We start from the raw sequence: 11,902 nt of genomic DNA, 5'->3' as shown, positions 1-11,902 counted from the left end.
ATGGAGTGTTGACGGCTAGGGGAGGATCCTACAGCGGAGGGATGTCGTGCGTGTGGTTCGCCGACGAAAGCCCTGTGCCGCCCCGGCCGAGCAGGGCGCGGCCCTTATGTCTGCAAGAAGGCGGCGGCGGCTCATCATCGCTCACCCCTGATGGTGCGTCTGCAAGACTGCAACAGAGGAGGATGATCCGGAGGCCAAGAGGTTGCATATTATCCGACCCAGGGCTGCGTCCACGGGGAAGCCACACCCGTCCGAGCACCATGGGACATCACTGTCCTCCGCTGGCTTAGCTCCACATGCGTTGCTGTCACCGTGCCTCATCTTCCCATCTGCGGCAAGGTTGTGGCGCATGAGCGCATGTACCATGATGAGCACATCGGTGACCACCACGAGAACGTCGCCGGCTTTGGCCACTTTAGCATCTCGCTGGCCTCCGCACCTCCAATACGCCTATTTCCCTTGGTTACAAGTGACCAAATCCGTCTGTGCCACTTATCATACACACCATCGGTGGGCTCCCCAGTAGGCTCCATTTGTCGTCGACGCGGTTGGCATTGACGCTGACGCGCGGGTATGGCCTCCCCGCTCGATGCTGCTCATGTTGCTGCACCGCGGACCGCTGCTTGCGTCCCGGTCCGCTCCACGTCAGTGCCCACGAATTCAAGGATCTCACGGAAGTCTTTGCTCGGCTGCTCGCGATCGGGTTCCCGCCGAGCAGGTTTGCTAGCAGCAACGCTGCCCGAAATTCATCGCGATCGGATCCTCGATGAACAAACCCTAAGAAAAATCGATTGATTTGCAACTCGCGGCCCAAGATTGTGCTGATTGACCCCGGTAAGGCGGTGTATGTATAGCATAGAGCAATCGTACGCACGTCGACCTGGTGACCGGAACTGATACGTATGCTTTGGGCTCACGTACGTGAAGGCTACGGGCACGTCGGTGCATGTTGGCCAGTAGCCGTGCCTCCCAACCACGGAGGGCGCTGCAGTGGCCCAATTGAATTAGCAGGCCACAAACTGTTTTCCAAGGTCCACATAAGGAGTCGCACCCAGAAAACAAATCGTACAGCACAAACGAAACGTTACCTACGATAGACTGCGGGTTGATTACTAAATTTGTGAGGGGTTAAAGTATAAAATGCCGGACGGACGACGGAACCCCTTTTTGCTTTATTATTATTAGGTGTAGACTAGGACAATGCCCGCGCGCTGCGCCGGGAAGGGACAGTAAAATTGTAGATCATGTATTCAACACTACTTCCACTTTAATTAAGTTAGACCTCATTAGTTTTCAAATTCTGAAGAAAAAATAGTAATGGTGGCGCGGGGCTTCCCCACTCTGACAGCGGCGATCCAAGGCGATGAACCAATGGCTCCTCGCGCGGTGGGCCGGCGAGCTGCGGCGAGGCCGTTGCTCGTGGTGTAGGCGGTGGAGCTATAGAGCTGCTGAGAGGGAAGGAATCGGAGAGGCACACGAGTAGTTAGCGCAGTGCCACGGAGGTGGAAAATTGGGAATCAAACTGGTAACAGATGCAACAGCCTGTAGCGGATGCCGATCTTGCCTTCCTCCAAGGCTCAGACTCATGCTCTCTTGCCAGCTCGATATCCTTGGTCTGTCGCGCTAGATGCGCGGCCTGCAGCCCGGCAGAATTCGGGAGGAAAATTGCCGTATTAGATTTGCTTGTTCATTTTATTTTATGCATCATCATGGCATCACGCATATTTTTGAACACCAAAATTATTTTATTAAATCCTATCTTATTGCTAAAAATGTTATCCTATCTTTATTTCAAATTATATAACTCCTCTCTGTGTTTATTTTTCTATGCTAAAAACTATTTGAAAATGGTTTTAAAAATAAACAGGAAACAACTAAAAAGGAAACTGTTTTAGTAAAAAAAGGGGGGGGGGGGGGGGGAGAACCCAAACCGGCCAGGCCAAGGCTAGGCCCAGCCGGCAACCTTCTTCCTAACCACCCGACCAGCCCACTATCCGGCCCAGCAGGAGCCTCCCCAGCCATACCCTAACCAGCCACCAAACCTCCTGGGCACTTTTGCACAAACCCCCTCCCGCCGCCGGCTAAGTTTGCCATCGGGTCCCTCTGTGCCTCCTCGCTCGAGCCCGACCCGCGCCTCGCTCCTCCCCATCGTCAACGCTGGCCTCCGCCAGTCTCCAAGGACGCTGCCGCCCTGCGCTCCTTCTCCGGCCGGCCTCCGCTCCGTTCGTTGTGGTCGCAGGCGACCGCCCTCCTCCACGCGCCTTCCGTGAGCTGCGCCGTCCCCGACGCTCCTCGTCGCGCGGAACCTCACCTGCACGTGCTCGCCCTTCCCCGAGCGTGCCCTTCTTCCGTCTGTCGGCCGCCGCCACCGGGTGCTATCGCTGCAAGTGCGGCGTCCGCTGCCTTCCATCGCTTGGTCCTCGTCGCGCTGCGTTGCCTATTTCTCCGGGAGGTGCCCAGACATTCGTGGAGGCGCGCGCGAATGAGGATGGTCCGGAAGAGGTCGACCTCATCGTATTTTCCGGTTGGAGAAAAGAAGCGAACGAATCGGTATTGTGGCATCGGGTGTATTATGGGATTTAGTGGGAGGGCAAAACGCATACACTCATGAAATCATCCATGTTGATATTTCGCCTCTTTGTCACCATTATCAATGATGGTAAAGTTTTCTCCTATTCATGTAAACATAGTCAATTCTAAGAAGATCAGATTGCAAGTACCTGCACCGATTTGTAATGATGGTGGGTGTCACTGTTAAATTTTATTATGATAGAACTCCAAACAAATTTATAGCTAGGACACACCAAGGAAATGAATATATCTTGCGTCCACAATTTCTTGTTGTTTACCCATTCGTCATCCCATTTTTTTAGCCCACACATGCTCTAAAAAAAATTATTCGCCGTTTTCTACTTCTCTGGATTTTCTACACTTTCGAGAAGCTATACAACTCGATCAACTTGATTAGTTGCTATGTCCACGAAGTTGTCCATAGACTTTGTATTCAGAACGTCATCACGACAAGCTCCGGAATTTCCTTGACTAAAGATAGTTCGAGGAAGAGGTGTTCTGCTAATTCAAGATTTTTACTGCAGTATGGGCAGAAGTACTGATTACCCCACTGTCGTTAAATGAACTTATTTATAGTAATAACCCTTCATAAAAGCATCATCCAAATGTGGAATTTACAAGGAGTCCACGCTTACTATTGTGAAGTCCCATGTTGATCGATCCAGCAAACTGATGTGAGTAGGAGGACGATGCAGAGTAAAAAATCAAAGTTCCCACAACAGCGGTTGATTTGGTCCAGTTCATTTGATAGCTGAACATTGTCTTGTAATTGTTACTTTAGTTCATTGCGCCAGCCGCTAGGTGGTCAAAATTCAGTCATCTATAATATCTAAATAGGAGCAACCCACTAAATGAATTCTCTAAACATGCAAGCTATACACCTCAGCAAGCTTCTAATTGGTCCACGTCAACATTCAACAATCCACCAAAAGAATTCACCACATAAGCTTAAGATAAATCACATGCCAACATGCAGCCCATTACTTATGGTATTTTTTAGGTGGAAATACGTTTCAGCTTTGGTTTCAACATTCAATTGTTTGGCACAAATCTCTTGGCTTCACCCTGCAGTAACTGATATGTGCATTGTACGTGGGTTTTAAATCCCCTGTAGTGACCCTGTCGCTTCCATCTTCCTCCCGCAGCTTGGCGTTCTCTCTGAGAAGGCTTCATCTCAAAAAGGTGGTCCCAAACCAGCCAACGACAGGCCTCTGCTGAAGTGCTGATCGATCCATCCGAACGCTGGCTGTGGCTAAATTCTCTCCATGGAGGCCTTCAGTTGTGGCAAGGGGTACACAGCCAAGCAAAGGGCAAACGCCTGCTGGGCGCACATCTAATCTAGAAGGCATGGTGCTGATATAATTTTCCTGCTGAAGCCATGGTAATAAGCCTAAGGTCACAAGGTAAGAACACCATCTCTCCTTTTCACTGATTGATAGAAAATACGCCTCAAAAGATTGTTCTGAAATTAGGCAACGAAAGATCACATGGTTGGAACATTATTTTCTTTCTTTCCGTTTGATCTAGAATTGGGATAAGGAAAAGTGGGGATTTGTTAAAATATCACTTATATGCTTGGACCATGTGATTATTCATGCTTTGATAGGTACATCACCGCAAAGACCAAGGCATAGAAGAATGCAACAACCCAAGATAAGTATGGCTGTTTGCTTCTATCAAATCCATTGCACTTCCCAGATCACGTAGTCGTCAAATATTCCTTAAGTTATTTGTTGTAGGAAGTAGATAACTGTGATATTTTGTGTGTGCTTGAAATCTATTATACATAACTGACATCACTATGATTTCCCGCAACAATACACACTATGTACAAAGTAGAGAATAGTGATTTTTTAGGCGCCTAAGCTCTATATACCACAAATACTCTTTTTTGTTACATCACTGATGTTGCTTTAAAATTCCCGCAACAACGTGCGGGGCATCGTCTAGTTTGACAAATGCTGCAACCAATTTTCATTACGCAGTTCATTACGTACAATCTTATTTCTCAATGAAATCTTGAAAAGCTAACAGGAATGGAGCCAAGATTTACGTGACTCTTGACAAATTTTCCCAAAAAAAAAAGAAAATCCCTGAAAAAAATAAGAAATTCTACCTCTTTCTATAAGATTTAATAAAAATTGATAAATCATTTAATATATTGCTATGCTTAGTGTGCGACTCGTTATTTTTTTTAAGAAAAAACTTAGTAATTATAGAAAATTAAATACTAACCAACCGCAACCACATCCATTGCTATGCACACAATTAGTGTACATCCACCTTGGCATGAAGCATGAGCGCAAAGCCCTGATCGGAGCATGAGTTTGCTTAGCTCCATTTTCAAGTCTTTGAGCTTGCGTAAAGCAACTTTTGTTTGACTGTTCATACGTTATATTGGAGGATCTCAATTAATTAAACATACACGGATGAACCTGGAGATGAGAACCCATTCAGTAATTTTTGATCAAGCCACAACAGCGGTAATGCATGGATATAAATCAGAGTTTGCACGGCCAAAGTTCTCAGACTTGAATCAACAGAAATCCCAAATCCAGAAAAGCAGGATCCACATGTTCGCCATGAACAATCGATTAGTGAGTCGGTACGGTAATTCTAAATTAAGACTACCTCCGAAATTTAATCAACAGCCGAGGAAGCATGATCCCCACACCTCATTAATCCAGATCGGGAAAAGGATTGCAAGATCCGTTGTTGCTGGCCAGTAGAGGAAGAAATCCAAGAGATCGGGGAGTGGAAAGTGGGGATGGACGCCGGCCGTCTGGCCCTCCTTCCCAGGGCGAGGTCTCGTCGTCGACAGATGGGCGGACTCGATGGCGAGCGCTCTGTTTCCTCTCCACGCGAAGGGGCCTGGCTCGGGCGTTGTTGGTGGCCAGTACAGGAAGAAATCCAAGAGATTGGGGACGTGGAAGGTGGAGATGGACGCCGGCCGCCGGGGCGAGGGATCGTCGTCGACAGCTCGGCAGACTCGGCGGTGGTACGCTGACCGCTCTGCTTTCTCTCCACGTGCAGACGCCTGGCGCGATCCAAGCCCAGGACTGGATTGGGGATTTGGGGAAGAACTCATCAGGACGGGTGGAAATAGAACGAACAGTTTTTTTTCTAACTTACCGGTGGCAGGTGGTGTAATTTAGCTGAAGATTAGGGGTAGAAACAGACGGACGACGGAACCCTTTTTTGCTTTATTATTAGGGAGAGATTTAGTTCTTGCAATTTACCCCTTTTTTTTTCTACCGATCTTCCCCAAATTCTTCCTTTTCGTGATCCAGTTCGTCAAGGATCCACCGGGTTCCTAACAAAGTGGTATCAGAGCGGTCGACTCGATCGGCCTGCTCCCTACCCTTCCCTCCCTCATCTCTAGATTCCATCGAGGAATCCTCCTCTTCCATTGGCACCGGCCATCCTCACCCTCCCTTCCCCAAATCGATCAAGGTTTGCTCCGGATTCGCATCCATGGCGAGCTCCCCGTCAACCTTCCCCTTCTTGTTTCCCACCACCGGACCCGCGTACGCGCCCACCGCCGCTTTTCCTCTGCCCCCGTGTAGCTGTGGAGCACCAGCGTACTCCTCTTGCAGTTTCCCCCCCGCCGTCGTCTACCCACCTCCAGGCTTTCCCAGCAGCTACCAGCCCTCACCTTTCCCTTTGCACAGCTACCCACCGGCATTCCCCTCCGCCGCCGCCTACCACCACTCTTCCCCCTTCTTCACCTCCCCACCAGCTGCTTTGCCATCAGAAATCCACACCCAGATTGGCCCAAATTGGTCACCAGCCGCTCCCACGCCAATCCATGCCGACCTCCACCACCACCACCGCTCCCCGCCCACCCACGACCATCTCCCAGTCCAAGCGGCTCCACAGCCCAACGCCGCCCCGACAGCTCCTAGTCGAGAGAGACTCCCAGCCCAGAGCCGCCACACGCTGGACAGCCGGCCACCTCAGTCCAAGACCTCCACGCGCTGACGACCACCAAGTTCGCCTCCGTTGTCAAGGAGGGAGGACAGCACCCTGCAGCGCGAGCTCCTCAACATAGAGGCTCGCCTCGATCAACAGCAAGCACGTGCGCGGATTGCCATTGAAACTATCCAAGATGGGCTCGTGAAGCTCACATCGATGGCCTCACAGCTCGCAGTGGCTATGGGCATGCAAACCACCAAGGTACTGGCTACTGAACCATCCCCAACACTAGCGCTTGCATCTACATCGCCAGCAACTACTGCCTTGAGGTCCTCTGGTATGGGTGCAGCAGCAAGCTCGACTGTGAACTCTCTTGGTGAATCTTTTGCCTTCCCTACACCAACACTAGCAGCTCCTGCCTATGTTGCCCCGCAGATGTTCGATGAAATGCCGACACCAGAATCTGGGTATGAGAACTGTTGTTCTGGGCATCAAAATCCAATTCCGAGTTCATATGTGCACGGTGGAAACACCAATCTCCGGGAGCAATATATTGATGAAGTGCCGCAATCTTATGGTTTTAGCAATCTCATTAACAGAAGCGTGTCACTAGCTGATGGTACTAAGCATTGCTACTATGCGCTACCAGAAGATTATCCCTTGCAGCTGGCCAGTCCACCAATGTCACCTTCAACAGAGGGAACAATTGGTGTCACAGCTCCGTTCTCTGTAGCAGCTGGTCTATCTCCAGTTCTCTGTTCTAAAGCCAACACTGATGGTTCCCAGCTGATGCTTACTCAAAACCAGCAACTGTCAATGACTGGGCAAGATTTGTCCAAAATAGCAGAAACTTACCCCTTTGTGCTAGCTACGCCTCAGCCAGTGTTCGATGATTATGGTGAAGAAATAGATGGTTGCACGAATGAGTTTGTTGACATATTCGCTGGCATTCGTGAGCAGCAGGAATATGAAGAAGAGCAGCACAAAAATAGTCAGGCTTTGAAGCGCTTCAGCAAGCCAATGTTCAGTTCTGAGAGACTTACTGTTGATACCGTTGTTGTATTCAGTTTGGCAACTGGACAGAAACCTGATACCGAACTGTGTGGTAACCATGTGAAGCAACAAGTCAACAGTCAGCAGTGGAACATGCATATGACTGAAGCAACAAGAAAGGAATGGGATCCAGGCACCCTTCAAAGCATAATGGATGTTCCTGCACTTGTTGAATTGTCTTCTTCGGAAGGTTTGCCACATGCAGTAATTTTTTCACAAAGTATTCTGCTCTCCATGATTATTTATGCTGCAACTTCTATTCCCAATATTATGGTTAGTCTGCCTATGTCAATTCAATGGGACCCAGGAGACAATACAATGCTAAGGTCAGCACTGAATAGAGATATTGTAGCTGTTCTTCAAACCACAATACTGAACACAAGTGGAATTTGTACAGTTCCTTATGTGCTCACAGTGAGAGTCCAGATTAGAGTGCCCACTCCTGTACCACAACAGAGCTTCTATGGCAGAATGTTATCCAGCCAAGAAAATCATGGAATTAAATTCTTATTGGATCCAGGCATTTTGAACCAAACGGTTATGATGCTAGTACTCTCGGCAAGGTTCAACGGAAGTACAAAAAATTACTTGGCTGATCAGGAGCTCATGGCAAATACTTCTACCAAAGTGGCAGCTCTAACATGGTACAACTCATTACCTGGAACTCTATCCATACTACTAGGCAGTACCACTTACACATGGGATCCTGGAGTTCATATAATTCTGCACTCATATGCAGCACATCCTATTGAAGTGAAAACAGCAGCTGTTCTAGTCGTAGCTATGAAATTTCTGTGTTCCCGTCGAATGGTAACAATACCAGGGCAAACCATTACTTTCTCAAGTTGTGCGAGCAAATCAGTGCAAGTGACGGAAAACAAGCATCATCTGGAGTTCATTTTGATGTCTGATATCTTGCAGAATGGGAGTGAGTTCAGAGATGGACAACTAGCATACATGCCTCAAGGTACAAGTATTAATCCTTCTGAATGGACAAGACATATGGTCACTGTTTTGTCTTGCTGGTCACCTTTATTTGAAACGGCCAAGCTACAATGGGACCCTGGAACTGCTTTTGTCTATCAGCATGGTGTTCAGAAGAATTGCAATGCAAAGAATAGGCTACCTTCAGAGAACTATCTTCAGATATGGGAAATAGATATTATTTTCATTACATTTCTACCTCCTTGATACGGTAAATGAATTCTGGTAGATAATTGATGATGATGAAAGTTTCTGAAGAAACTTGTCCATTGCTGAGCAATGGTCTTGAGGGGGGAGTAATGTCAGGGACTAGTAGTGCTATGGAGTAGTGGGTTATTAGCTGTAAGGGTACTATCGGTATTCCACCTATGTTGTCATGTTGTAGTTGGTTAGGTCTATATAAGCCTACCCTTGTATCCCCTTGCAATCAATCAAGAAATATAAACCCTATTTTTATCTTACTTTTCTGCAATTTACCATTTATTTAGTTCTTGCAATTTACCCTTTTTTTTTCTACCGATCTTCCCCAAATTTTTCCTTTTCGTGATCCAGTTCGTCAAGGATCCACCGGGATCCTGACAGTTGTCTTCCCTGAACAATATTGGCAGGCCGGCCATAAACCACCAGTTATGAGGATTATTCAGCTCTATAACTATTAGTGCCAGCTCTGCATACGATCAATACATTAGATGACCTGAGGACTAATATACCTTGTTAGATTGACAAAGAGAATATAAACCCAAACACCAATAGTTGCACCACGCTCACACGAAGGAAATAAATAATATATGTAATAAAAAGTTCTCTAGCAAGTCAGGAACAGCTTCTATTGCTTTTATGATATGTACACAGCATATCAATTTGCACAGTTAATTTGACCGGCAACCCTAGATTAAAGAGCCGAGTCCAAATAAAAGCAACCCGTTCAATTCCATAGATCTGATAATCTTTCAGCAACCAGATCAGTTTCGAAGCCCGACAAATGAACCAAAAAAGAAACATTTTGCTCTGATGAAAGGCGTACGTCTAGTGCGAGAAATCAATGCTGTTGTGGTAAATTTCAAAAAAATACAGTTAACAAAAAAAATACAGTAGAAACTTCTCTGCATCCTTTCCTGCTACCCCTCTTATGGAACCTTTGGTAAAGTCCCAATAGCTCTTCATTCTTCTCTACTTGACGGTTTGTACATGTCTATGTTGGCCCGCCACTCACCTACAAAATCATGGAAATAAACGCCGTTCAGATAACACTAACTTTGTTGCCAACCCCAATATGGGATGCAACTTATCATCCTATCCGAGGGGAGAAAATCACAAACGGAGTTGGATGCTTTTTCGAATTATCACTCTAGTGCAGTATTGCTACCCTACTACATTTGTTGAACTCCTCAGAAGTAAACAAATATTTTAGTACGACTCTAGGCCTTTCCGTCCACATCAAGGAATGCCTCACTATGCTCATGTTGCTTAGAATATAAATAGGAGACTTTAGGACAGGGAGAAACATCAACCAGTAAGAAATATATATATGTTCAGTGCATTAACTAATATTTACTATTAAATTGCAATAGGTGGCTGCCTGGTGTCACATATGGGCCAAAGTACCACATGGACCGGTTTGACTTGTTTTTATGGGCCCAAAAATACCCTCGCGCGTGTCCGCCCGGCCTCGCGGGAGAAGGTAACCCTTCCACAAAAAGAATAAAAAAAGGAGAAAAGAGCTTCGATCAGCAGCTACTCCCGCAAGGGAGACCGCGACCTGGATGAACCGGCGGCGGCACTGTTAAGATCCTCCACCCTCTTCTCCCTCCCCGATTTCCAGCCTTCCTCACTCTCTCCTTGTCCTCCTCCGTGGCCCGCTCGTCGGACGGCCACCACTAACACTAGATCGACCAGGAAGAGGGAGGGGAATTCGGCCACGGAAGAAACTGCAGCGAAGCTGTACATCTCCGGAGCGTGTGCGGGGCATCCGTGTATCCCAGTTAACGAGGCCACTGTACTCACCCAGCAACACGCGCAGGCGGGCGTCCTCAGCGTCTGAGTACCCGTCCCTCCGCAGCAGATCTTTGGTTGTCGAGAATACAAACCAGATCTTTTGTTGTGCATATGGCCTGAAATTTGAGATCACAATGATATGAGACGAGGAGACTGCTACAAACCAAATGTTATTTTTTCTTCTTCATGTTCATCGCCAAGGCATTTTTTTGGTCCGTGTATTGGAGCGCAAATAGCATGCCATGTTCTTTCACACCAATTACTGAAGGAACTAGGATTTACCGATTGACCGATCGAGCTGTGCATTCTTTGTGGTCCCGTTTGTATCTTTCATGCTGTTTTTCTACTTATGTTTATGTTCTGACTTATTTTGATTATTTTAAAAACATTATAATATAAACACGACTATTTTATGTACATGTACCAGACAAATGTATATTGTTCAAACTCAACAAAACATCCAATTCATAGGTTTGTACATCAAATATGAATTGAATTCGATGACAAATTTTCATTGGAGGGTATTTCTTTTCCAACTCAGTTTCCTATATTCCCACTCTAATTTAATTCCAAGGCTGACTACATAGATCTAAACAAGGCATTACATAAATTTTGTTGTCACGTGGCAACATACAGGTATTCCGAGATTGAAAGTAAAAAAGAATGTGTGCAAAATCGGATCGCTCACTTGATTGAGGATCGAATCACTATTGCTGGATGAGATGAAAAAGTGGGTCGTCCAAACTGAATGCCGAAAAATAAAATTCTTACTCGCGGTGAATATGAAATATTCTAAATAATTAATTTCATAAAATTATTTATTATTTCATGAGCCGTAGCAACGCACGAGTATTATGCTAGTAGTCTGTTATACATCAAATATGTAGAATTTTACACCACGTGGAAGCTCACATAAAACTTGGATCGAGTTGTTACTTCTCTTTGCGATTGTTCAGTTCCGTCCTAAGCTAGAGAGATATATGACGCGGCACATACAATCAGCTAGCAAGCCATGAAATAAGATACGCCTAGCCTATACAACAATGCTTTGTCTACCCCATGTCTGAATATCTGCACTCATATTATAGAGGTATAGATATGCATCCCACTGTCTTTTTTTCCTATACCACATTTGAACTAATATATGAAAAATACAGAAAAAAACTTCATTTTGAAAATGGCCAAAACTGAACAGTCAGTTATATATGAGTAACACATCTAGAAAAGTCTCAACTCGAAGCAAGAGTGTCCATATTTTTTTAATGTCTCAAGTCTCAACTCTAATGCACCAATTAGTGCTCATATTTAGGAAAGCTGGAGAAACAAAATCAACCTAATCATCATAAGGAAAGCTGGAGAAACAAAATCTAGTGGTCAGAGATAC

General features: G+C 46.2%; 1 protein-coding gene across 1 annotated transcript; it reads left to right on the top strand.

Annotated features, from left to right (window-relative positions):
* Positions 1-4,863: 4,863 nt before the first annotated feature.
* LOC139832200 (uncharacterized) lies at positions 4,864-8,984 on the top strand. Its single transcript, XM_071821840.1, has 2 exons — positions 4,864-5,176; positions 5,259-8,984. The coding sequence occupies exon 2, from the start codon at positions 6,703-6,705 to the stop codon at positions 8,728-8,730; it is 2,028 nt and encodes a 675-aa protein (XP_071677941.1). The 5' UTR covers positions 4,864-5,176; positions 5,259-6,702; the 3' UTR covers positions 8,731-8,984.
* Positions 8,985-11,902: the final 2,918 nt, after the last annotated feature.

This window comes from Lolium perenne, chromosome 6, assembly GCF_019359855.2.
Source record: "Lolium perenne isolate Kyuss_39 chromosome 6, Kyuss_2.0, whole genome shotgun sequence".
NCBI lineage: Eukaryota > Viridiplantae > Streptophyta > Magnoliopsida > Poales > Poaceae > Lolium > Lolium perenne.
The sequence above is the reverse complement of the archived record's forward strand: the minus strand, read 5'-3'. Positions and strand labels throughout refer to the sequence as shown.